Source organism: Odontomachus brunneus, unplaced genomic scaffold (assembly GCF_010583005.1).
Source record: "Odontomachus brunneus isolate Ranch 3 - 2012 unplaced genomic scaffold, Obru_v1 Obru_scaffold_090, whole genome shotgun sequence".
Lineage (NCBI taxonomy): Eukaryota > Metazoa > Arthropoda > Insecta > Hymenoptera > Formicidae > Odontomachus > Odontomachus brunneus.
In genome coordinates this window covers 84,175-111,007 of record NW_022639540.1, presented here as the reverse complement: position 1 = coordinate 111,007, position 26,833 = coordinate 84,175, and the positions used below count along the sequence as shown (strand labels likewise).

General features: G+C 39.7%; 1 protein-coding gene across 6 annotated transcripts in view; it reads left to right on the top strand.

The window, feature by feature from the left end:
* The window catches only part of LOC116848145 (sodium/potassium/calcium exchanger Nckx30C), a 110,940-nt gene that overhangs the window by 70,498 nt on the left and 13,609 nt on the right, over positions 1-26,833 (top strand). For all 6 annotated transcript variants that reach the window (XM_032823943.1, XM_032823942.1, XM_032823948.1 and 3 more), the window contains 2 exons: positions 13,424-13,695; positions 25,416-25,551. In XM_032823943.1, the coding sequence (XP_032679834.1) occupies positions 13,424-13,695; positions 25,416-25,551 (408 nt within the window). The remainder of the gene's footprint in view (positions 1-13,423; positions 13,696-25,415; positions 25,552-26,833) is intronic.

Sequence of the window (26,833 nt, the reverse complement as noted above, 5' to 3'; positions counted from 1 at the left end):
TCTCTCTCTCTCTCTCTCTCTCTCTCTCTCTCTCTCTCTCTCTCTCTATTTCTCTGTCTCTTTTTCCCACTCTGTCTCTCTCCGTGATAGCGTTAAATTCGCCGCAATGTACTTTAGACGAGGAAAATCCTACGTGAAATATAATGTAATAGTATTTAAGGTAAAAATACCAATGTCCGGACACGTACATGATGGAAAATATTTGTGCTGAAATCGATTCGTGTTTTGTGTTAGATTCTTAACGTATGTGTATTAATTTGACATATTACCACAGCGTTATTTCCTTCATTGTGCGTTGCGTTCACATTCATGCATGCAGAATGACTAATACTGTGCAAAAAAGAAAAAACAGAGAAACATTAGACAAAATTCTGTTGTGTCTTGTAGATTCATTGATGCACCATTGATGCATTCATTGATTGCAGTGTGTAAAGATTAATATCACCGATGGATTTCTCCCGTCACTTCTGAGCATTGAAATAATGCAATTTATATGTAAATATACGAATTCTCTTGGTGCGTGACATATTTGATACATAAGGCGTATATAAGTTGTGTTATTCGGTTGCATATTTGCCTTGTTGTCAAATTAGTGTAAAAATTAAAGTGGATAAATTGGCAGATGTGAAATTTGTTAAACTTAACGCAAAATTCTCTTGATAGTGTATTTAATTCTGGAAATTCTTAATGTTTTGGTCTTTAAATACAAATATTTAAATTTTTAAAATAAAATATATATATGATGAGACAATAACTATTATTACCTTGAATATCTTCTTATTTTTCACTGAAGTGTTAGAATAAAATGTAAAATGAAAAATATTTCAGAAAGTATCCATTTTTCGATTATTTCACTTTAATACTCTTATATGTAGAATTATCAAAGGAATTGATTTATGTGAGCAAAATCATACGATTTCGTTTAAAAATTTAAGATAACTTTGAAATCTGCTACATACCTATCTATTCACAAAAGAATCATTGTCACTACGTCACGTCCTGTTCAAAACCATAAAACTTTTATACTATTTTCTTATATTGTTTCAAATATCGAAGATATTCAAGGTGGTAATATTGTTCATCACTATATATATTGAACATTTACATATATTAGAATATATGATATTGATAATGAATATAGATATTGAAAGTTAAAATATTCGTATTTAAAGACCAAAACAAAAAGAGTGTCCAGGATTCTGAACGTGTTCGGGAATTGGTAGTTTTACTTTATTCGAAGAATAGAGAGAGATTTACCGGCTCTTTCGTACGAAGTTAAATGACCAGACGTCGCGTTTCAAGCTTAATACGGCTAAATATCGATTGCAATTTTGTCCGCGTTCTCCCTCTCTCTCTCTCTCTCTCTCTCTCTCTCTCTCTCTCTCTCTCTCTCTCTTATTTACCACAAAAACACTTTAAAAAGATCAGCGCGCGACGCGTCCACTTGGCAGGTCGGCGATCGTCGATATTTTTTACCGGTCTCGCGTAATTCCATTTCTCATGGCGCGCCGCGCGAAATGATAATGCGCGAGACGGCTGTAGAGACTATAGACACATCCCTCCACGATGTTACGGCTGATTTGTGTCACTTGAAGATACGACACGTAATACCCGAAGTGATGCTTGTTCGATTTTCTAACAGCGCACTCTCAAATGTTGCACGTGTCTCGTGTGTCGCTTCAATCCGTGCCACCATCTAATCTCGATATAGCCCACCCTTCCCCTCCTACCCCGCCGAAACTTCGGGATTGCCATCAGATAGCATACCGCCGGTGTACGTAGCAGTACGCTACGCGGAGGCTGTAATCTCCTTGTTACACCAAGTGTCGTAATTAACAGCGCTGTCCTTCCAAGGGAAGCAACGGAAAGGGACGATTTTTTTCTCCTCTCCCTGGAGTCGAGTCGAGTCGAGTAGCGCCGCGAAGCCTTTGTTGCGCCGATGGAAACGGAAAGAATCGCGCGACAATGCGCGGCTACGTTGCGGCCGCTCGACAAAATACGGGAAACGTTATCGCAAGACGCGAGTCACGTCGCGCGAATCTGCGCGGAAGTAACGCGCCGTGAAATCGCTGCGTGTGCGCCCCGTTTTCTGTTCTTTTCCGCCCACACGCGCGCGCACATCCGCGCGCGCGACGGAAGCGCGTCATTAATCTCGATAGCGTGGGAAACGTTCAATACGACATTTTCAAAAGCTCACGTACATCCGTCCCGCGGTGTGAATTCTCTTTTTCTCCCTGTCACGCCGGGTATACAGCGCGCGACGACGCAGGGCTGGATTCGCAATTCACCACCCTCCCAAGTCCACATTTCCGCGGGCGGGTCTGGCCGTGAATCAAAGAGGCCGAAAAGAAAAGAGGAGAACGAGGTGTACGTTTTGTCAGGGACAGGTGCGGCGGTGGTGGTGGAGGTGGTGGTGGCGGTGGTGGTGGCAGTGGTGGTGGTGGCGGACGCGCCGCTGGGTGGTTGGTTTCGAATAAATTTGCGGGACGCGTTTTGAGTGCATCCTGAGTGGTAGTGAGTGGCGAGTGTGTATCGGGACCATGACCTAGAAACCGTCGCATATCGATCGTAACTAGCGAATCCGCACTCGGAGCTCGCCTTCCTTTTCCCTTCCTTTAACTCCGAAGCTTTAACGTCATCCAGACACCACTTGAGATAATGTCGACGACGACCAAGGACCCACCGTTGTTTTTACAGCGCTCTCGGATCCGTTATTTGCGCTACGCGATTCTCTTCCTGGAAACCCTCCCCGAGGACAGAGAGAACGTACCGAGAGCTCCCATACCGCCAATATTTATAAATAACGCGCGCACAGTCACCTCTGTTTCTAATCAACTCGCGACACGGCACAGATCGCGCCGTTCTAATGAAATCAAGCAAACATTTTGCCGACATCGCCGCGCAAACAAGCGTCAAGAGCATTATTCAGGCAAAAGAGAGATCGCTGCGAGTTGCATGTACGCGCAAATCGACGCGGCAAACGCAATATTTGTATATTATTTTCTTAATGGACAAGAGAGAGAAAAAAATAACTGCACGCGCGCAATGTATTGATTTCACGCGAGTCGCGTATCGAATGTATTAAGACTCTTGGTTCTTTGCCGTGAAATCCTCAATTGATGACGTCAGAAAACGCTCGACAAAAATTCTTGCGTGTCATTTTCAAATAAGAAGATATTTGTGCGAGGGAATACTCGAGATCGCCTGAGTATAAAACTTGTAAAATGTTTGGAAAACTATCCCTTTCCCTTGACAGTAAACAGCTGTAAAATTAACATGACATGCAACCTTCTTCTTTAATCCTAACCTTTCTCATGATATCATTTTTACGGATATTTTTATTTGATACTACTATTGACTATTTATTTATATTTATTTATTTATTATTTATTTATACCAATATAAAATATTTCTTAAATAAAGGAAATATATATTTTCTTAAAACCTTGAGAAAATCTTAACTAACTTTTCAAGAAAGCAATTGTTTATTCTATTTAAACAAAACAATTTAGAAATAAGTAAATGTATTATTAGTACCTGTCGAATAAATATTTTTTATTTTTTAGATATTTTTCTTCTCAATGTAATCTTCAGAGCATTTTACAAGTATGCTTAAGCGATCTGAGGTATTATTTCATTGAAATATCTTTTTATTTGGATATGGTACACAAGAATTTTCAGTGTGTCATTTCTCGCTTCTGATGTTACGATCCAACATGGCCACGGCGAGTAGTCAAGAGTCTTAATGTGTTCGACGTTTTAATGGAAACGGAAAGAGAGTAGAGTCGCGTATGGATTATTAACGATATATTTTTAGAACTCCTATTACATCCGCAGGCGCGTACACACACATACACACACACACACACACACACACACACACACACCGACCTGAAACTGGCAGCACAAAAAGTCGATCCCTTTAATAAAAAGTGCTTATCGTGAATTTATTTTGTATTGAAGCGTTGAGATCTCTTTTTCGCGATGCTGTCTCGACCGTCTCGATTGACTCGATCCGTTGTGCGACTAGTATTGTAAAAAAAACCGTGAGTTATAAAACTCATACAATGTTTACATTTTGTTCCGTATTATTGTCGGTGTATTCTGCTGGAACTGATTGTTCACTGTCGCCCGATAAATTTCCCAGGGCATAGCGCCTCTAGAAATATGGGAAAGTTCCAGTCTCAAACTTGTCTTAGAATATAGCACTCACTTAACAGTTGCATTAGTAGGTCAAAGATGTATCGTAAAGTTTAACAAACAGGTTGATACTCCGCCACGCGTTTTATGTTACGATCGGAACGATATTGCCCGCCTTTTTTTCTCCATGCTCTATAGCCGTCGAATTATTTATCATCGAATTATACGCACGCACACAGCGGACGGTGCCTCGCGCGAGCGTTATATGCATGATCATTCGGATTGTATTACCGGCCATCCCTCGGCACGCAATTAATGCAATGACCAACTCTGCACGATAATTCTATATGAATAGCCTTTAAACGTCGAGATTTCCGAGAAGCGAAAAGTTAAATTATTAGTATTTATTAATGAGACGATCTCCCCGCTCGCGCTCTAGTATCAGCCGAAATAATTTGCGGAAAGACTCGACGATGAAAACTTCACCGACTCTCCCACAGAGAAGAGCCATTTTATCTCCTTAATTATTATGACGCTTTCGTGTGGACATTTTCGTACGTAAGGTAAAAGTACTAATATTTGGATACATATCTAACCTTGGACATTGTTGTTATTTTGGTCTCTGCTCAGTTTGGTGAGCAATATTCTGCGATTCGAAAATTTTAATTTTTCCGTTGAGTTCCTTCGGAAAATAAAAGTGCCAATGTTTGGATTACACACTCAAGAAATATATAGGTTTTCCTAGAACAACCTCCGAAGTTCTCATGGAGGCACAGGACGAATAAAGTCCCACACCGTTTTGCGATATTCGCAATAATTATCGGGATATTTATTAAGGAAGATTTGTGAATGATCACGCGATATGGTAAATAAACTGGCGACATCTGCTGTCGTGTCCTTGTCTATTAGGTCAACTGAATAAAAAAGTCCTCTCTCTCTCTACCCTTTTCCTAATAACTCTATAGATTTTTAGTTATTAATTAGAGGACATTAATTAATATTCTCTAATAATGTTAAATATTAATTAGAGAACATATATTATCGCGAGTGACCGCCAGTCTTCTTTAATTAATAATCATATCAACTAATAATCACCTTTATGTTCACTTCAATTCATACTATGCCTTCACGAAAGCTTCGGAGGTTGTTCTGGAACATCCTGTTTTTTTTATATAAGTTTTTTTTTATTTTGCTATGTTTCTAATAGTGTAGTAATAGATTGAAAGCAAGGTCTATCAAGGAGTATAGTAAATATTACTATAAATATAGCAAATTTTTAATAATATATTTAAGTTACTAAATATTACTAATTTAAGTTACTAAAATACAATCTGAGACGAAATATCTAAGAAATAAAAATATTTACTTGATAAAAAAGGTACTAACAACAAATTTATTTAAATCTAAATTCTGTTATTTAAGTAGAAAAGCTAAGGTTTTAAGGAAAGATATTTTTTTTTATATTTTATATTTATAAATATTACAAATATATATATTTTTTATTTTTAATGTATATTTCCTTATTTAAAGAATATTTAATATTAGTATAAGTAAATATATATATATATATATATATAGTAACCCGTCAAATGAATATTTTTTATTTCTCAAATACTTTTTTCTCTCAAAGTGTATAAGTAGCATATGAAATGAAAGGATAGAATAGAGAGTCAATTACTATAGAAAGCTGATCTGTCCCTCAGTTTCAAAATACTGTAATAATTTTTCTGCAAAATTCTCTCCGTGTATCCAACTCTGATTTTTCTTATTGTCTCTAGATACAGATATTTGAAGACCAAAGCAATAAGAAAGTCCAGAGTTACGTACTTTAACCTTGCGCATAATAGCTGGACGAAAAAATCAAATCCTTGAATTATATAAACACTTTTCACTATGTACGAAGTAAAACAAGACACTTTCATGTGGCCTGACGTCTCGCAAAACAGCAACGAACACATCGTACGGCCGAAAATTGGTAGAACTTGTGGCGATTCCTGTGTACCTTCACGGCCTCTGGCCGAGGGTGGCGAGCGCCACTAATCAATCACGTCGGGTTTTGCATTACAATTACCTGGCACCCACGCTTTAATCGCTTTACACGCGAGGCAGAATTCGATACCGGCCGACAACGAAAGGCCCCGCTTAACAAAATCGATCGACCTTAGTCAAAGCGTTTGGCAAAAGAAGCGGGCTATCGATTTTGCTGAGAGTTCTCGGGGATGCACTGGAGACGACGAGAGAGCAAAGGTGTAAAGGGCAAGGGTCTTCGTAGCCGTAGTCTTCGAGAACACGGACGGCGAAGAAAAACGTTCGAGAAAACGTTTTCCCCCACGGTCACGTTAAACAGTCGCGTGATGTATTATACCAAGCGTCCGAGATTCGATTTTAGAAACAAACAAACGGTAGGATCCAGCCCGGAGCCGTTTCCGATCATTTTTCAACTTCGACTTGCGAGAAATGAAATGCGTTAAACTAGAATAATAGGAAATCCAGCCGGTTATCCGAGAAAGACACTCGCCATTGGCCTACAAACGGTCGGCATGGTGAGCGAGGGAGGAAGGGAGGGTAGACGAGTAGTGCGCTTGAAGTCAGATTTAATTCTCTGTATAATTCGCTAAATGGTGCCAGATGACAGCGGAACTCGTTATTCTCGTGGTGCTATCGTGACCATTTTGAATTTAAAGAAAGATTACCTCGAGACAAGTTATCGAGACCAACATCGTCTACGTCAGGAAGAGCTCGTCTGTGATCAACTCGGTCGGTGCTTTCAGGAATTTAATAGTCCTTGATTTAGGTGACTCTCTTTCTCCTCCCCTCTTTCTCTCTGTCTCTCTTCATACAGCTCTGAACTTATAATGGTGATCTCCCCGAGTTATCAAACTCTCTTCAAAAGCGAGATGCATTATCGCGTTAAGATAAGTGAGATGATTACGCGAGACATATCGCGACCCTCATGCCGCTTGCTTTCTTCATTAGCGGATAATATTGATTGTATAAATTCTCCGAATGAACTCGCGTCTTTGGAAGCGAAACTCTCGCTTGAGAACTATCGAAAAGTTCACGGAGTCTTCTCTCTGTTGAGTCTTCGTTCGCCATTGAGTCGCGCGGATGTAACGACTGTTATTTCATCGCGAAGAAACGCAACACTCCTCGTTAGCTCTCTTCCCTGCCGCGCAGATCTTTAACTATACACGATTCTCCGCGCTCAGGCAATTAGAGAAATATTTCCGTGAACACGCGTGACCTTCGCGGGACATCATCCAGTGTCGCAGCGCTACGCCCTGGCTCATGTTCCTCGCGCTCATCCGACAGCTGATGTCTTTAATTGTTTATAAAGCGCCAGAGAGAGCTGAGCTGTCCGAGTAAACGGGGTTGATTGAGTTTTGTGGGTTAATAGGCAGTGCCCTGTCGAGCCCACTCCCAGCTGACCTACGAATTCACCCTCCCCCGTCTTCAATTCTCGACATTACTCTCGTGACTGAAACCTTCATATCCCGGGGCTAGGATAGCCCCGACTGTGAGTCTAACAGATTGAGACACGACGACCGAACCGACCTCTTCCTCTTCCTCTCCTTTCATCTTTCCTCTCCCCCTCCTCCCGTCCGCTTTCTTTTCGCTGGCTTTCCGTCTTCCTCCGGACAGCTCTCGCGGAGGTCGATACTACCACCATCGCACTCTACTTTCCCGCCCTAGGCTCTCTTCGCCTTCCTTCCCTTCCTCGCCACGTTTTCTCCACCTTCGAGGACGAAGGCCACTTACTTGAGCTTTCTCTCTTTGACCTACTGCTGCCACCGGCACGCAGATCCGTGATTCTCCGGCACGAAGCACGATAAGCGATGTCGGGAGTCGGGTGGCCCTTTTAAGCTCGACCTACGACGCCGTGGTCATGGTTCGTTCAGTCGTTCTGCCGACTCGGATCGTGACGTGATCGATTTTTGAAATCAAGCTCCCCACGTCCTTCGCCAGTTTGTTTGCGGCAAAATATCCGGCGACGTGGCATCGCTCACGTGTGATGAGATTCCGTCGTCCTTCGTGCGATCACTTTTCATTTTGCTTTCGCTTTTTCTCTCTCTCTCTCTCTCTCTCTCTCTCTCTCTCTCTTTGTCTCTCTATCTATCTCTCTTACTCAAAAACTCGCGGAATTTTAAGCGATAAGTAATTGAAAAATGATACGATTTTTTCCGAAACAAAACCTTACAGCTGAAACGCAATTTGTGGCTCGACGCAGGCATTTTTTATCGCCCTTTTACATATACGCACACACACACATGTTTCCTTTTATAAATTTCATAAAACATCGCGCGCACGAATGCGGACTCGTTCCACACATTGCAGGGAGGTTCAATTTCTGGCAAGAAGTATAGATGCATGCGCGGATAACGCGCGGTGCATATAGAGACAAAATAAATAACAAACTGCATCGCTGTCAAAAAAGAGAACGGCCGACTATATTTTCGTATAATACCAGATTCTCTCTCTCTCTCTGCCCTCTCTGTCCTCTCTCTCCACCCCTGTCTCTATCTCTCTCTGTCTCTCCGTTTCTATCCCTGTTCCTTCCTCCCTCCCTCCCTCTCTCTTTCTCTCTCTTTCACTTGCTCTCTCTGTCTCACTGTTTCTTTCCCTTATTTTATGCTTTTTCGCTACATTCATCTACTTTCCGTTTCGACTTGGTCCCTAGTGAGTGGCGGCAGAGGCAAAAGTTCGCGCGAACTGTGACATATTTGGAGCACTTCGCAGCCGCTTCGCGAAAATGGCGAAGGAGTGTTAGTTATTCCGCAATACTTTTTGACGAGTGCAATCTGGCAGTGACTTGCAAGGTCACTTAAAATATTATACTTAACACGTTCCAGCTGCGACTCTACTATCAGTGGAACTTTGAGAAGCTTGTAAATAATTTCACGTTTCGTCATTTTTCCGTTTTAATTATTTCTTCACAATTATCGTTTAATTATTCATTATAATTATATTCACGCGTAGAAGAACGAATGGAATAAAATGTACGAGAAATCCGCTAATGAAATCTAACGGAACGACTGTTTGAATTTAATAATCTTAAATTCCTCTCTGCCCAGTTTCTCATTTCTCTTCCTGTGTATTCTTAGAATCATTATTACGATACGATGTAAAATTTAGAGAATGTACAACAAATAATCGTAATTACGTTGATTGTTGATTGCTTAATTAGGGAATCAGGTTAATTAAATACCAGGTTGGTGCAACAAATTTGCTTTTTTCTAATAAATTAATATAGAAAGTTTACATTAAATTAAAAATAAAAAGTCCTGGGTTAGACGTTCAAATCGATAAAAGTACCAAATTGATATTGTTCATGTTATTCGTAAAAATTATTAAGTTCTCAAAATTAGATAATTCCGTTTTTTATTCAATAAAATAATATTTTTGCTATTACGTATTTTATTAAATAAAAACGGAATTACAATTTTGAGGGCTTAATAATTTTTACAAATAACATGAACAATATCGATTCGGCACTTTTTTGATACACATGGGAAACCTTTTCATCAACCTAATATATCTGTGTGTGTATAATTCGAAGGATTAATTCGTCAAAGACGTTGCAGAATTATATTCCGTCTCGTCGAATAAAATATTTCTAACTACGCGCGAGTGCACGACAAATCTGCTTCTCCTTTATTAATGAGGATCACTTACGAACGGACGGGGAAGAAACTATGTGATCACGGGAAAGTTTCTCATCCAGAGAAATAGATAATGCCGATTGATCGGCTACTTGTTGAAATAACGATGATTCCTTTAAGCGAGAGGATCATCAAGTTCTCGAGTTCTCTCCCAGAAGCTATCTGTAAAGCGCGCATATCCCGAATTATGCATGACTCGTACACATGTCGCACTATGAGGGCAGTATAAAGCGGAAACGGGACATGTCTCGTCTATATGTGAAACGTTCTCTTTTATATTTATAAATGTCGCACGTGCACGAAACCACATGTGAGTCCTCCTAATTGCCGCTTGCATTGTTGCAATTCGCAACGCATTTGCGAAACGCATGCACCGACACTACTTCAGCCCGTAGGGCGTCGTCGAACGGAGAGATCGAGGTTTGTCGCCTTCGTGCGTCTGCACGACAAGAAACTGACACATGTACACACGTAGTTTGCGTAGGAATCTCGCCAATAGACGAGTATTCTGTAACTTTTAACGACAGTGTCGTTATCCTTGCGTTGTTATTGCACATGTAGAGAGAGAGAGAAAGAATTAGTCATAGGAGCTCAGATATAGCTGTGGCAACTAAGAGTGTCATTGAAATAAGAACAGCTCTGATGTCGTCGCTACCAAAGTTGGATATATTGACTATTTAAACTTCAACGCTACAGCAAAAAATATTCGCTGCTGAATGCACAGGATAGTAATAAAGCTACGCTTTATACTCATCAGAAACATAAAACTGACGCTTCGCATCATAAATCCAGATTAAAGCTTACAGTTGGTCCACTTTAACGCAAACACGAAAACCGATGTCTGTCGTATTAACATGTTTACGCTATCTGATTCTTATTTCACAGAAGGACGATTTCACGTCTATCGGAATCGCGGTAATTTTCCCTTTTCAACGTTTCTTGTTTCAAGTCGCTAGGACTACAAGTGGAGTTGTTGACATTTGTATCGATCCGCGTTCTCGATTCGCCGGCGAGTAGATCACGAGATGCGATGCGTGAGTGAAAAGCAATAGTTACGTTTCGCAGGAATTGTTTTCAAAAATCACCTTACGTTATACATGACGACATGCACTCCGCGGCTCAAATAAATCGCTGCGCCACGTAGTTGTTCATCTCACTTTTAGAAGAACATAGCATAAATCAAACGTAGTACGCACGAAGCTAATCAGTGTTAGCATTCAAGATCTAGCTTAAACCTAATGTCGATGCCGTGGCTTTAAACGGCTTTTATTTCACTGATAAGTCGATTGTAGCGATGTAAAATAAAAAGCAATATCTTTGGCACGTGTTTATGCCGTTCTTTCATTTTCCATTTAGAAAATTCGAGTATTGTGATCAATTAAAGCACGATGAGGCAAACAGCGCTGACCACATAAGCGCACCGGCTCTAACAACTAGCCCCACATAGCAAACCAATCGGCCAATGGCAATTAACCTCGCGCAACTGGCTAGTTCACTGTACGGGGCTAGTTGTCAGGGTCGGTGCGTGGTCAACACTGTTTGCCTCATCGTGCTTTGATTGATTACGTCATTCGAATTTTCTAAATAGGCAATCAAAGAGCGGCACAGGCGTTTTTCCACTAGCAAATTTCTATCTCACAGTGAAGATATTTTATCTGTGACAATCAATTCTTAGCAATGACAGAAAAACAATTAGTCTTTTAGCTAAGTTTGAATCAGATTTAGCAGCCACTGAGATTTAGCTTCTATTACTGAGTCATTTCTTCGCATGCAAGTATAATATATGATAGAAAAGCTGCGTAACAAAACACCATATTAGTTATACACATTATCGTTAAGAAGTTACAGAATAGATCTACAGAACGACAAATTGCATAGCGTCTGTGAAAGCGCGCGATTGAGTCGCGCGTTTATATTCAGATCGAGGATTATTCCTGAGTGAATTTTAACGAGTTAAAGTTCCTTTGCCGTGGAACTCTTGATAGATGACGTCAAACACGAAAAAGCGCATGCTCCAAATTCTTGCGTGACATGCAACCTTCCTCTTTGACCTAACTTTTCTCATAACTTTGTCACGTCATTTTTATGGCTATTTATTGACTGTCAAGGGAAAAGGAGCATTTTGCAAGTATGCTCTGTTGGTCGCAAGAGTTCTTTCTTTTAAAAATTTGTTTATTGATTTCATCCAAATATCTACTTGAAAATGACGCAAGAATTTTCAGCGTGTCAATTCTCGCCTCTGACGTCACGATCCACCATGATCGCGTCTATTTAAGAACCTTAATTGTTCCTAGAGAGTTAGAGATCGTGAAAGCAAGTCCGCAGTCGCATACTTCGACGAAAGCGACAGTATTTTATATGCTCGTAGAAGTAGATAAAGAGTAAAACGTAGTGCATGTGCGGGACGAGGTTTTGACGTGTCTTGCGATTATCTCGAAGCTGCATTTTCAATCCCCTCGCCGTTTCACGCTGCAGTTTTCCGACGCTGGAAATCGGCGATGCGAATAAAGAAGAAATTTGAGACTCCGTGTACGCTTACATACACACATACGCGCGCGCATACACGTCGATATTTCGTAATGTCTCGCGTTCGGCCTGGCGTGAAACAAGAACAAGAGACATCGAGCGAGAACGACGGGGATATTTTCCTATTTCCGGATCGCAATCGGAACTCGACGAAGCGCGGAATTCGCGAACTGTACAAAATTTGCCCGAATGCAACGAACCTGCTGCAATATAATGCGCACGGTCGCTAACGCGTACAGTAGCAAATATTGGCTTAATTTCCGACGAAAAGATCCGGCTGTGATACTAACGTTACACAGATAGGGAAATACAATTCCGCAAAGTTGCATTTTTTAAATCATAACTCATTATCATCAATTAATTAACTCCAAATGGAACATTGTTTTCTCGCGTTAACTTAATCCTCGAAGCAAGCCGAGTGAAATGCCAAATTTCCACAAAGAGCTCGTTTATTCGAAAGCACGATTAATAATTCTAATTTTGCTTTATTAACAGAATAATTTTATTGCTACAGTAAATACATAAAAAACAATAGAAATTAAGGTCCTTCTTATACTGAGAAAAATATTTCAAAATTGATTTGTGATACATAAAGTTAATTTCTGTGAAATAAAGTTTATTGCTGCGAAAAATAAGCTTTGTATCCCATAAATAAATTTTCAAATATTTTTTCTCGTTATAATTATATAATTTTCTAATAATTACGGCTCTAAATTGATTTATCGACAAACAAAAACAAATTTACAACGACCGAATATTGGGAAAAGTACTTGAAAATTTATTTGTTAAAAATAAAAATTTATTTAACATAAATAAATTTTATCTCCCAGAAATAAATTTCATTTTGCGGAAATAAATTTTGTATCCCACAAGTAAATTTTCAAGTATCTTTCTCAGTGCACGCATCGCTCGAATTCGCGTTCCCGTTGAAACAACCGGCGGAATCTCAGCGGCGTAAGATGGAATTTGACGGAATCGCGTCGCGAAGCAACGCGCATATTTCTGCAGCGAATCGAAGATCTTCGAGATGATCGCACTACTGAAAGTGATTGCTCGCGCCCCTGCCCTCATTAATCTGCGTCTCTGATGCTGTTCAGGCAAGGTGGACGAGAAAGCGACGCAGCTGCACGCGATAGCGTCACTGAAAGTGCTGCTGGACGCCACGAGGCCGCACAACGGCGCCGCGACGTCGACCGCCGCCCATTATTCCGGCGCGCCCTCGAAGGAGACGACCCTGCAGCTGCAGCAGGGCTCGCAAGGCACCACTACGACCACCACGACTACGACCACCACCGCCGGCACCACCGCCGGTATTCAGGAACTTCCGAACGGTGGTATTGCCGTCGGTATCGACGCTGGCCTCGAATCGGTAATTATCGTTCACATACGAAGGAACATTCGATATTGCGCTAGTGGACCCAATCGATAGACCCGTCGATCGATCGGTTCCGTTACCGTGGATTCAGGATTGCCCAATCGCGCAATCGAGATGTATCAGGTTGGCGCAAAAGATAGATGTGCTATCACTTATCAAATAAAAATCACACAGAAAATGCCATTTTTTTACTGCTAAAAAAAGTGATTACACTGAGAAAAATTTCTGGTAATAATTATCCAGCCTGTGTTATAATTACTATATTTAGTGAAATACATTTAGTGAATATCAACTAAATATAAGAGGTGAATATTACTATATGAAAGTTGTTACTAACAATTTTGTAATTATTACCAAACATTTGGTAACATTTACCATATTGATTACTATTTATCAAATGGTACGGTAAAACGCATTTGGTAAGTATTACTAATTTTTTTTTTTCAGCGTACTCCGTTTATTTTCCTTCTTTAACACTTTGACGGCCGCAGTCATGCATACGTAACTTTATTCCGACAGCGGCTATCGCCTTGTAAAGAAATATTTCGCGATAATAATAATTTATTACTGTAACATATTATAGGAGCCATGTACAGTTAGATGTGCGGACTTATGAACTAATAGAATGTCTATCCCTTCAGATACCTTCTAAACGAGCTTTGGATATCTGTTGACATTAATCTAAAATTTTTATGAAATAAGTGCGGCCGTCAAAGTATTAAATAATGGCTATCTTCGATAAGGATTTCGATATTTTCTTAGTAGTTACTTGATAGTTTTAAAATATAATATTTTCCTCACAAATCTGAGAGCTCATTATCATGTACTCTAAAGAAAAATTTATTATTTTTAATCAAATTTAGATTAAAAAAGCCATTAAGAACTCATGCAAGATGTCAGTTACAAAATACTTTACACCCATTATTTGTAAGAAAGAAGGCACTGAACGCCTCGAAAAATCAACCATTCATTGGGACGTACAGTACATCATTTCTTCTTTATTTGTGGGCGTAGAATATTTCGCAATCGATTTCTTGCGTGGGTTCTTACCTACCTACTAACCTTACTGACCTAAATTCGATTGTGCACCCGTGTACTCGACAGTTTATTCAGAATTTATTCTCTTTAGAACAAGAAAATTATAAAAATTCATCAAAGAGGAAAAGTTAGTTCTCTATTATGTTTAGTTATGCAATAGGTAAACCAAATTTTTGTTTTAATTTTACATTCTGGATTGAAATGCTAAACTTTACTAGGATTCCGAATATATTTTCAATAAATTTTATAGTCTTATGATGAACTTATGAAAGATTATAAACTTATGAAATATTTGAAACATGTAACACTTGAATGCAGTATGTAGTTCTGTGTGTAGAAAATTAAACGATCCACAGTCTCGAAGGATAAGTAATTTTGACGAATGGAATGAAACAACGTCGACTTCTATTTATATTTTTCAGACATTTAATGAATACTTTCTATGCTCCTCTCAAACTTCCTATGAGAATTCGATTGAGAGATGAATCGATGACGAATCTTTTCCAGCTTAACGTCTCGCAAAGATTCTCCGTTTGCGTTGTGTCCCTTCAAGTACGTAGATTTTCACGATTTCATAGACACAGTCAAGAGAAGCGGCGAAAGTTTCCAGTGCAAACGTATTCGCGTTGTTTCGCAAAGTCGATCGACAGGGGTCGTCTCCGCAGAAAGTGATCCGCTGATCGTGCGAAATTCACCTGCGCGTTGGTGACGTAAGAATCCACGATTCGTTAGACAGTTGTGCCTCCAGCCGAGAGATTGGAATAGTTGGCGCGTTTGCCGTGCCGTATTGTCGTAAAAACAAAAGGGCCGCGAGAGCGCTGATTGGAATTTGTCGTTCCACTTTTCTTGGCGAAGCGCTCGTGATTCCGGCCGCCGTATGTATCGGCCGTCACGTACCGCGCCAGACGTGACCCTTGAAGGGGCTCTTGTGGTTTCTCTCCAGTGTGACCGCGCGGGAATACGTCAAAACGCGCGGGAGTCAATCCGCGACTCGATAAATTACCATGATAGGCTCATTTCGGGATTAATACGACTTCGCGATCGCTGTCGCGCGCCCCGGAGCACGCGTCGCGAAGGGCACGTCAGTTCGATATCGTAACGCTCTACTTTCCGTTGTGAAATGTTTGCTCCTATCACGACTTGGATATCCCGAATTAGAATAGGCGGCTTAATTTCCACAATACTGCGAATCACGCAAAGTAATCCTTTTTTAAGCCGCACGTCGAACGCTCCGAATGTAACATACCGCTCTGTATAATTTTGAGCCTTTCGTACCTCGTACAGGAGTGCTTATCGATCTGAGATCGAAATAGTACAGCTTTATCGTAAAAACGGGAATTTGTATCAAGGCTCTCAGATGCTCACAGTCACTAAGAAATACAAATGGACAATAAAAGCCACGCAGATTGACGACTAAACTTTCCGAGGGAGAATAATAATGTCAACGAAGTGACGCCGAGACGTTTTCTCGGCCTTTTACGTCCGCGGGACATTATTTCCTGTCTCTTTCCAACGTGAAATCGATCCTATACGATCCTCGATTTTGCATTGGATAAAATTTGGTTTTGCATTGGATAAATTAATCTGATTATAATTAAAGAAACCAAAAGCGTTTTGATTGAAGAAAATAGAATTTCTGGTGCTCAGAATCGAATTCAGTTCAAACTTTTCTCTCCGTGTATGATCGAGATGTAGAGTCGATACTGACGTTGGAAGGAGACAACAAATAATACAAACAAGAATTTACAACCGAATTTAGCTCCTAAGAATCAGAAACCCTGCTCCCTTCGAACAAGACGCGTATTTAGAACTAAATTTAGTTCATAAAAACCACAGAAATCCTGTTTCTTTTAATTAAAACACGTTTGCGTTCTCATTGTCAGATTAATTCAACCAAATTTTTCCTTTTATACATGGAAAAAACAATTCTATTGGTGCAACCGAATTTTTGATTACCCAGGGATCAGACGAAAACTCGGCTGTAGGAACATAAACTGTAGAAAAATTCCTTTATGAGGCTTCTGTACAGTCAATTGTTCTCAGTTGTTTCAACCGAGTTCTAATATCGCTGAATGTTCAGACAAATATTTTTGGTTGCGACAACAGAAATATTAGTTTTCAAAACAGAGATTTCTGATTACCTAATTTTCAGTTGGTTCCTATTCGTTTGCATCAATTGAGATTTTTTTTGCGTGTATATGATCGGGATATATAGTTGATTTTTTGGCATTAGTGATGAAGCGAAACGAAAACCTAGAATCGAATTTAGTTCATAAAAATCCAGAAATTCTTTAAACACAAAACACATTTGTTTTGTTCATTGTCAGGTTTATTTAAACATGTTTTTTTTCTCCGTGTATAATCGTGATATAGCCCCTTATACTCTCGTTTATCGATAAAAGCCTCTAAATGTGACTAATAACAATGGCTTATGAAACCTTCTAATTATTAAGTGCTTGCAGTCACGTTTGTAGGCTTTTATCAATTTACTTTTATCAATGAAAGAGAGTTTAAAATAAAGACCATGGAGTCGGCTTCGACGTTGGAAGGAGGCAATAAATAATGCGAACGAATATTTAGGACTGAATATAGCTCATAAAAACCAGAAACCCTGTTTTCTTCCATGAAAAAACGTTTGTTCGTTATTCCAAATTAACATCTATCCATTCTAAATCATAAAATTAAACATGATATTTCCACATATGTCACGGAAATACTTATCGTAAAAATTGTAGTCCACCTATTGTTGATAAATACATTCGAAAAAAGCGTTTCGTTGCTTCAAGTAGAACTCCAAATACCACAGTTAAAATCGCTGTAATTTATCGCTGTTTTTATATCTGCTTTTGAAAATTGTCTGCGATATATCGAATTTATAGCAGCAGCAGCATTCTAGTGATATCTACAGGCAAATTTATGCCCCGTTACCGATCATTAATCTGGCCTTAACTCTCTACTGTGACTCTAAAATCACAATCCAGTTTCATCATTATTTATCTCCAATATGAATGTTTCTGTTTTGACCGATGTGGCGTGAAATTTACAATATGGCTGTCTTTTTGTAATATGTTGGCAGCGATAGTAACTGCTCGACGTGACCTCAAAGTCACAAATCTATTTTGGGAAAATAAAAATTAGAAAAGTAAAATTTCGCCTTATATGTGTTGAGTATTTTAGTTTTAAACATCCTAAATACATGAAAAATTTTTTAAACATAAAAAATTAATTTAGGCAGTAATGGGTTAATCTGAATGGGCGCCACAATATCTCGCAAAACTTTACACATAAGATATAATATCTTTTTAGTGTACAGGCAAAAACTTTACACATAAGATATAATATCTTTTAAAACTAGAGTGTAGAACAATCCGGAGTAATCCACGGGACGAAAGAAAGTTCATAGATGACATCGTTGCTTCCCATATGTGGCTGCTGGCCAGGTGTCGCAAACGCACAGCCCGGAGATACGACCCGCGGCAGTAGTTAAAGTTAGCATCATGAGGGAACGCGCACGCGGGTATAAATCGACACATCGCGTTCATCCATTAGGTCCTTATCGGGACTAGCGCAATTTTCACCCGCGCCGCAAACCGGCGCCGCAAACCGGCCCCGCGAACTTTGCGATCGTAAATCAGCGCGTCGCTCGATATTTGTCGGCTTCGAACTTTAAAGTTCATCCAAGGTTATTTTGCCTGCGCAAAACGAACTCGGTCGCGCCAAGGCGAGGGCTGTGAGATATGAGAAAACGAGGTTCGTGTCGCGTTGCGGTGTCTCGCGAAAAATTCGATAAGATTTCGCGAGACGCGCGTACACTCCTCGTCGAGGAAGAGAAGGCAAAGAGAAAGAAAGAGAGTCAAAAAGCGATAGAGTAAGCGAGAGAGTGAGAGAGAAAGGAAGGTTGAGGATCGATAAAGTTTTTATCTATGTTGGACGATGTCCTCGCAGTGGGAAATTTTCTTGTCGCTTTCCGTTCTCGGGGGAGAAACGCCTGGCGGGGCGGTCGATGCGGACAAAAGAGAGAGAGAGAGAAAAAGAAAAAAAAACATAACGAGCGCGATATTGCTTGCCTGAACTTCCCCGTTGTTCGTCAGATGTTATCGCGATGTGAATTCCGTCAACACTAGCGGACGGAGATAAATATTCAATAATTCTTCCCGACAAGAGGACTCCTCGCGTTTCTCGTTTCTGCGCTGACCTCCAACCTTGGACGAGTCAGCCTATCGCCATCCCACCTCATCTCCTTTTATAAAGAATCTCCGGAGAGAGAGAAAGGGTTCTTTAAAGTGACGTCGCGCGAATTGCACAGCCGGCTGACAGATTGACACGGACGTGTGTAAGCGCGTTTCGCTATCGGAATCCCATTTGGGCTCGTTTAACGCTCGACGGTTTGGAATCGCGACGGTAACGCGCGCCCCCGGATCGACTACTCTCCGAGTGGCGACGCGAAACAAATTTTCCGCGGGGGACGCAAGACAAAGTGCGCCGGCTGGCTGATCGTTGCTCTAATTAAAAGCGAGAACGTCCCGTGCGGACACGGCAGTGCGACGGATCGGTAGTCTCTCGCGTCGCGACAAATTGCCAGCGACCGCGACCCTCGCCTCGGTTCAAATCGATACGCCCGCGCGTCTCGTGTCATTTTCTTGCGTCAAACATCCCCAGCCCCGGTGCTTTTATCGCACTTTAACGTTCGCTGTCGCGCGCTCGCATTAAAAAATGCATCGCACGTAAGCGAGGCACGTCGCCGGCAGCGGCTCTTATCGGCGGCATCACCACCTGCGCTTTTACGATCAGCCACGACTAAGATCAACTCCGACGAACCTGATTAAATCAGCCGCGATATCCTGCGAGCTTCCGTTAAGTACGCCGCAGTTTCCCGTACGCAATTCTATTTTAACGCTCATTGCTTGCTCCCGCAACCCGGTAACATCGTTGCCTAGCCGTAACTGCGAAAGGAGAGCCATATGTGACCCACATTAAAGACGCGAATACCTTCTCATCGTGTGGGAACTTTTATCTATTTTTCTTTTTTCTTTTTTAAAAATGCAAAGAAAACTCGATCAGAAGACTCTCTTAAAGTGAATCAGTAAAAATATTTCTGGCACAATCAATAAAAAGGACTATTTCCACGATAATCAGGAATTTTCAGTAAAAACACTCCCATGCTCTGCATTTATTGCTTTCTATTGTCTCTTTGACCAGTGGACGCAAGATTTCACTGCAAAATCTGTAGTGCGCAAATTTGTTATACGTTGTAAATCCAACTTTCCATGTTCGTAGTGATGGGCTTGACAACTTCTATGCGATTTGTGTGCGATGGCACTGGCTGCGTTTGCAAACAGCATCAGTAATGCTAACACTTACTGTTATTAACTGATTATTTCAGTGAGATTTTACTAATGGCAGTGCTGTACTTCTAACTGTACCATTAATTGTAAATACAGCATTTCAGGGAGGAATATACTGATTATACTTTGGAGAGAACTATTTCTTCGACACTCGGCAATACGTTATCTTAGAAGTACGAATTGAGGCACGATTTATTAATTTGGCATAGTTTCAATTTGGTGTACTACGTAGCTTCTCGAAGAAATCTTCTTTAGAAGTTATTGTCGAGGAAATCAAGTCGGAACCATCAGTTATAAATATAGCATTTCAGTAAAGAATACACTGATTGTACTTTACAGAGAAGGATGTCCTGTTAGCGCAAGGATTCGATCTTTGTCTAGCTTACTAGCTTGCTTCTTATTGGAACTGACTGACTAGACAAAGATCGAATACTTGTGTACAGTGGAAGAAGAATATAGCCTTCAAATCTTGTCTTCTATTATAAGAAAACAGTCTATATCTCCGAATTTATAATTGAAATCGCGTATTTCACGCGTTTTAACCAACTAGAAATTTATTCCACGATTCTAATCAGCACAATTTTAACCAGTTATTCGGTTTGTATAAAGTGCACGAAAAAAATTTGGTTGCGTTAAATTAATGAACGAACCAATGCGTTTCGGTTGAAAGACACAGAATTTCTGTATGGGTTTCTTTTGAACCAGCTTTAGTTCTAAGAACCAGAAATTTTGTTTTTTTTCAAACAAAAAACGCACAAACGCGTTGTTTCGTTCATTATGACCAACCTTTATGTCAATACAATCAAACTTCTTTCTTTAAGTGATGTTATAGAGCTCTAATAAATTATATAATGTAACCAGAATCTTATTAAAAATAAAAATTATTAATAATTAGGGCCTTATTAGTATAATTATTACCCGATAACATCACATTTTATACAAACCAGATAGTTGATTGGGATCAACATGATGAGATCTATGAGATGAATTCCAGAATATTATTTGTAAACCAAAATCTTCTAACTCGTCTCAGGCACGATTATAAGATAAAAGTATAAATATTCGAACAGTTATGTAGTCGGTTGCAAATCAGTTTGCTTGCTTGTCATCAAATAAAATTGCCACACTTGAAATTGTTAAATTTGAAAGCCACTACTGACATATGTGCGCAATAATCGATTATGGCATGAGCTGAAATGACGGTACAAAGTGTGATATTTGTAAAATTTGGAAAAGAAACTTTATGTTAAATTAAGAAAACATTAGAGTAAGCGAACCTATTTCGGAACAGCACCTATTTCGAAACATTTTAATTTTTTTCCTGTATTAGCCATCAAATAATATCAAATTTTCATGTCAGTAACAAAGAACATGTTCTTTGTTACTGACATGAAAATTTGATATTATTTGATGGCTAATACAGGAAAAAAATTAAAATGTTTCGAAATAGGTGCTGTTCCGAAATAGGTTCACTTATTCTATTTTTAGAAGTAATTTTTATATATTGCGAATACATGTCAGCAGTGGCTTTTAATTCTGACAAGTCGAAAGGTTGCAACTTCATTCGATAAAAAGTGTGAAAACTTAATTTACAACTCATTATGCTTAGTTTTGATAATTTTTATTGCTTTTATCCCCTTGTTTCTTATCTAATCTTTAAACACGAATATTTAAATATCTTCAATACGAATATTTAAATATCTTCAATATGAAAAATATATCTATGTATATATATATTGTATGTAATATATATATATATATATATATATATATATATATATATATATATATATATATATATATTGAATATATATATTCTATGTTAAAAAGTTAAATATTCATATTTAAAGACCAAATAAAGATGTCCAAGATCAGGCACATGTCCAAGCTTGTCTCTTCTACTTTAATGTATGTTTTTATGCCTCCTTTTTACACGAACGGTAATTAATTAACGTTTCTCGATTGAAGACCCGATCGAGAGCTGTCAATACGTTATCGAGTCGAGAGCATCACATTGTGTGACACTTTTCTTCTCCCTAGTTCTGGCTGAGGAAAATCCAGCGTGTTAACTTGTATTTACGCTATTTAGTTAGACGTTTAGTCAGGCGTTTAGTGTCGCACGAAGGGGACCGCAGCAGAAGAGCGAGTCTTCTTAAGTCTTTTGCATTGAAATCTCGCACAATAAGTATCGAAATTGCGACAATCTCCGCGCGGGTAATCGTCGTTCCGATTTAAGGAACTACCCCGGGCGCTGGTACAAATCGGAAATCGACCGATCGTTAGAAGTTCGCGAGGATATTAGCCGGCGCTCGAGATATCGCGACGCGCGCTCCGACGAGGCGAGGGATTCGCAACCGGCTTTGTCCCAAATGAGCGAAAAGGAGGCCTTTTCATTTTGAATGCATCGGGAATCTGGGTCAATGCTGCAGCCGGTACTCACCCGTCACTGCCGTTGCCACCACCACCGCACACGGCTTGCCGGCCAAGCGCTTTCCACGGATAATCGGAGCAAAGTCACCAACCGTCCGGTTTTCCACGCGAGTTTCCGGATTTGCGGCTGACGGCTCGCCGACAACGACGACAACGACGACGACGACGACGACGACGACGACGACGACGACGACGACGACGACGGCGACGGCGATGACACGACACGACGCAGCACACAGCGCGCCCGGGGATTGTCCTGCCGGACGACTCGGTTCAGTGAGCCTTGTTCTCCTTGATTTTACAACAATGCGACGAGATCCGAGACAAATGGTCTCTGACGATATTAATCGAACGAGTCAGAACTCGTCATATCTCGACGTCCCGATTTTCAATCTCATTTGCGTAGATTTCGCGTCGTAGTATGGAAACGTCGGGATTTCGTTGGACTCTCGATTTGTTCACGACGCTAATTTGTCTCCAACGTCAAATAACTCGCAATTAAGGACGTATTGCTTATATAATGTCTGCAAAATATCACTGAAAATGAGAAAAATATTCTAATATAAGAACATATGGTGAATATGTGTAGAATATAACTGAATAACAATGTAATTTAACATTACATTTTTATAGTTTATTTACTTTATCTTATGCTATATCTGACTTAAATTTTTATCTCTGCAACACAGTGAAATTTTGCATACATCATTTTGAATACTTTAAGTATAAAAATTGGAATTTTCATAATTAATTTTTAATTATTTTTTTCTCTAAAAATGGCAACACAAATCATATATTATACATATAGCATTATATATTTTCACAAAGAATAAGATTATATAATAAGATATATTTTCACAAGTATAAGATTCAACAACAACAATATAGACAAATGTATTTCAAAAGTATAAGATACTTCCAAGAGCAAGATGACGTCAAATGACGTATTAGTAGCGTATTATTGACGTTAGAAACATCATCGATGCGTCATTAAAACATAATTTGATGTCATCGTGTTTGCTAGGCTTCAAAGTGGAATAACTTTTGATCTAGACTCTGAATTAATGTTAAATTGTGGTCACTTTTAAAGTGCAATATAGTCAATTTCTCATTTTATCAAGATTTTTTTGAGACATGAACAATACATCTTTAATTATTCACGATAATATGATTTCATCTTGTTTTTTATATATAGCTTGTTTGTTTGTAAACATCGAGCTTGATCTCGTTTAGATGATGTCTCCTTTTTTTCCTCGGAAATGGGCATTGTGTTGATTAGCATCAACGGCAGTCCTGAATAAGTAAGCGGGACTATATACAAAAACATAGAGAACAGTCTGAATTACAAGCAGTTGGGTGTACTTCCTGCTAGGAGATAGACGTGAAGAGAAAACATCGGTAGTTTGCAAATGTAAACGCATACGGTGGCATCGCGACGCGGTCGCTCGAGGCCGAATAATGGAAAGGGACTTTGTGCCTGCCTCTAAGCTCTGCTGCATCGTTTGGTAATGCGCGCAAATGTTTCCTCCGCATTCTTTAGTGCAGCGGAATCGTGCCGCAAACGTGGCCGTCTAAGCGGCATCGAGTACATTTGACCGACACACAGTCGGTTTGAGATTTTAACTCCTCGCGTTGGAATCGTAGACTAAGCATTCCACAAAAGGCCGTGAAGACTTGACCAGAAAAAGACGTCCTGTCAATGCAAGCCTTTGATTTTTATCTAGCGTGATTCTTAATGAAGTTCACTTGATGGACAAAACTACACAAAGATCGAATGCTTGTAAACGGTGAAAGAGGAATATAGTGCTGTCCTTCAAATCTTGTGTGCAGATAAAACTTATTGAACTGAACAAAAAAACCTTTACCATTTTGCAAGTAACCACGTAGATTTTTAGTTATTAATTAAAAAATATTGAGATATGATTACGCGTTATTATTCATCAATCTTCTTTAATTAATAATTCAAAATTTTACGTAGTTCTTTGCAAAATAGTAGAGGACTTTTTTGTTCAGTTTGACGAATTCTAGCTGCGCACGAGCATGTGCGAGTTACGTCCGATACTCTGTATAAGTCTATGGTTGGAATCACGTCTCCCAGACGTTTTACTGTTTACAAGCCGAAATGGTCCAGCTCGTCTCTGGGCACGTAATGCAATGTATAGTTTGTCTCTGAAGGTCAGCTTTATAGACATATAGAATAAACTGCGCATTGCTGCAGAAGAGGGATGAAATCAGTATTAGTAAAGAGGCCAATAAAGATGCTTTCCTTGTCTAATTGTCTAGTTGATGTGGAGAACGAAGTAGGAGAAGCGATCACATCATCAATGACCACGTTTAGAAAGCTGCTTTGCAATTATTATAAAATTCGTGTATTTCATTGCACTGACAAAAATACTTGAGAATTTATTTGTGGAATAAAAAAGTTTATTTCTGTGAAATATTAAGTTTATTTCTCGGTAAATAAACTTTATATCCTACAAATAAATTTTCAAATATTTTTTTCTCACTGGGGTGTGCTCTTAATCTTAGCTGAATCTAAGAGCATACGCCAATCAGATTCACGAAGCAGTTACAAAATACAGTATTTGTAAAATAGCTTTTTCTGTTGAACGCAATCAATATGTTTTTTCTTTCATTAAATTTCACTTTTGTTTATCCCAAAGTACTGTGTGATAGAGAAAGCCTTAACATACATCTATCCTTCAATCTTGTCATCAACCGTCCCATAAGAATGCGCTATTTATTCTATAAGTCTATGGTAAACTGAAGTAAATATATACGTGTCCCGCGGGAAGATCAATTTAAAGTTAATTTAAGGAGTCAAATGAAAGACGACGGGACGCTTGTAAGATTTCGGAGGAGCTTTATTTATTCCTCAATATATGTGTTTTTCATTTGCAGGGCGAAGAGGATGAACCTCCAGAGGCCTTGGACATGGGCTGGCCTAGCAGTCCGAGAAAAAGGCTAACTTACATCTTGGTCGCGCCAATCTTATTTCCTCTTTGGTTGACGTTACCGGATACGAGAACACCCAGAGGTAATCGTCAATCATCTTTTTATGCTTGCGTGAATTCGAGCAAAAAGCAGCGAATTATTTTCTTACTCAGCCGAACGTTTCCCCGAACTTTAACGCCTCGCTTTGATCTCGATTTCGGCAGGAGTCTGGAGCATGTGTGACACGAAGGGAAAACAAAATAATTACGCTTAGATACTTCTTCGTTCTTTCTTTTGCAAGAAATTATACTTTCAAATAAAAGCAAAGGCTATCCGAGAAGATCGGACTGAATAAAGTCTTTCGCGTTTTCGTTCGCTGGATAGACAGAGAGCCGGGTATTTGCACTAACACCAACACTTGGTTCGACGGCCTATCTGCCTCCGGTGTTTTCACTGTTGACTGTTCGGATAGCGATATTACGTTCTTACATGTCGATGAGTAATCGGTCTCAAATAAGGAGGTTGATGAAAGCTGCAACGAAGTCAGAAGTAAGATCCTTGTTAAGCGCGAGGACGATCGAGCGGTTTGATTTACATCTCTTGCGTCCGTCACGAAAGATCCAAACTCTCTCTTGAAAAGTCAATTAGGATGTTCACAAAATGAATACATAAATCTTTGTGAGAGCAGCGGGTCTTAATCTATTTCTCTTTCTCTAAAATAGATAGATGGAGTAGATTAGAGTTTACTTATATTCTGGGATTAAATAATCCCTTATAGAGTTTGTAGTGAAGGAAAAACTAGAGTCAAGTAGAGCAAGGACATGCAATTTAACATGATAGTAATGCTGAAATTTAACATGATAGTAATGCTAGAATTCTGCAAATTTTACAATAGAGATGCATAGAGTTAGATAGATGTATATAGAGAGAGAGGAGGGGAGGCATCTTTTAATCGGCAAGTACAACTACAGGATTACGGCAAATAGCTTAATGCCTCTTCCATCTTGTTGCTTTTTATCCTTCGAATGAAATGGCGCCGTTAAGAGAGAGCGCGGAAGTGCGACAGGATAATTTCTGGTCCAATTTTCTTGTAATAACTCGTTACTCGTGCCGTTCGCTTCCGCGGCGAATAACCGTGGCCGGTGGCGAATAATCGAGAATGCATACATACACATACATACGTTCGTTCTCCCTGCATGCGCTCGAGCGCGATAAATCGCGAGCGGAAATAAATTCTCGACCTGCATATCGCCCAAGGGACGCGACTCGTTAGGGCTCAAGAATTTCTCACGCTATTTAGACTATCCGACATCGGGTTTTGTATACTCGATTACGTGCTAATTGTATATCTAACGTTTCGCTCTCTGCCCGTCGAAGCGTGAATG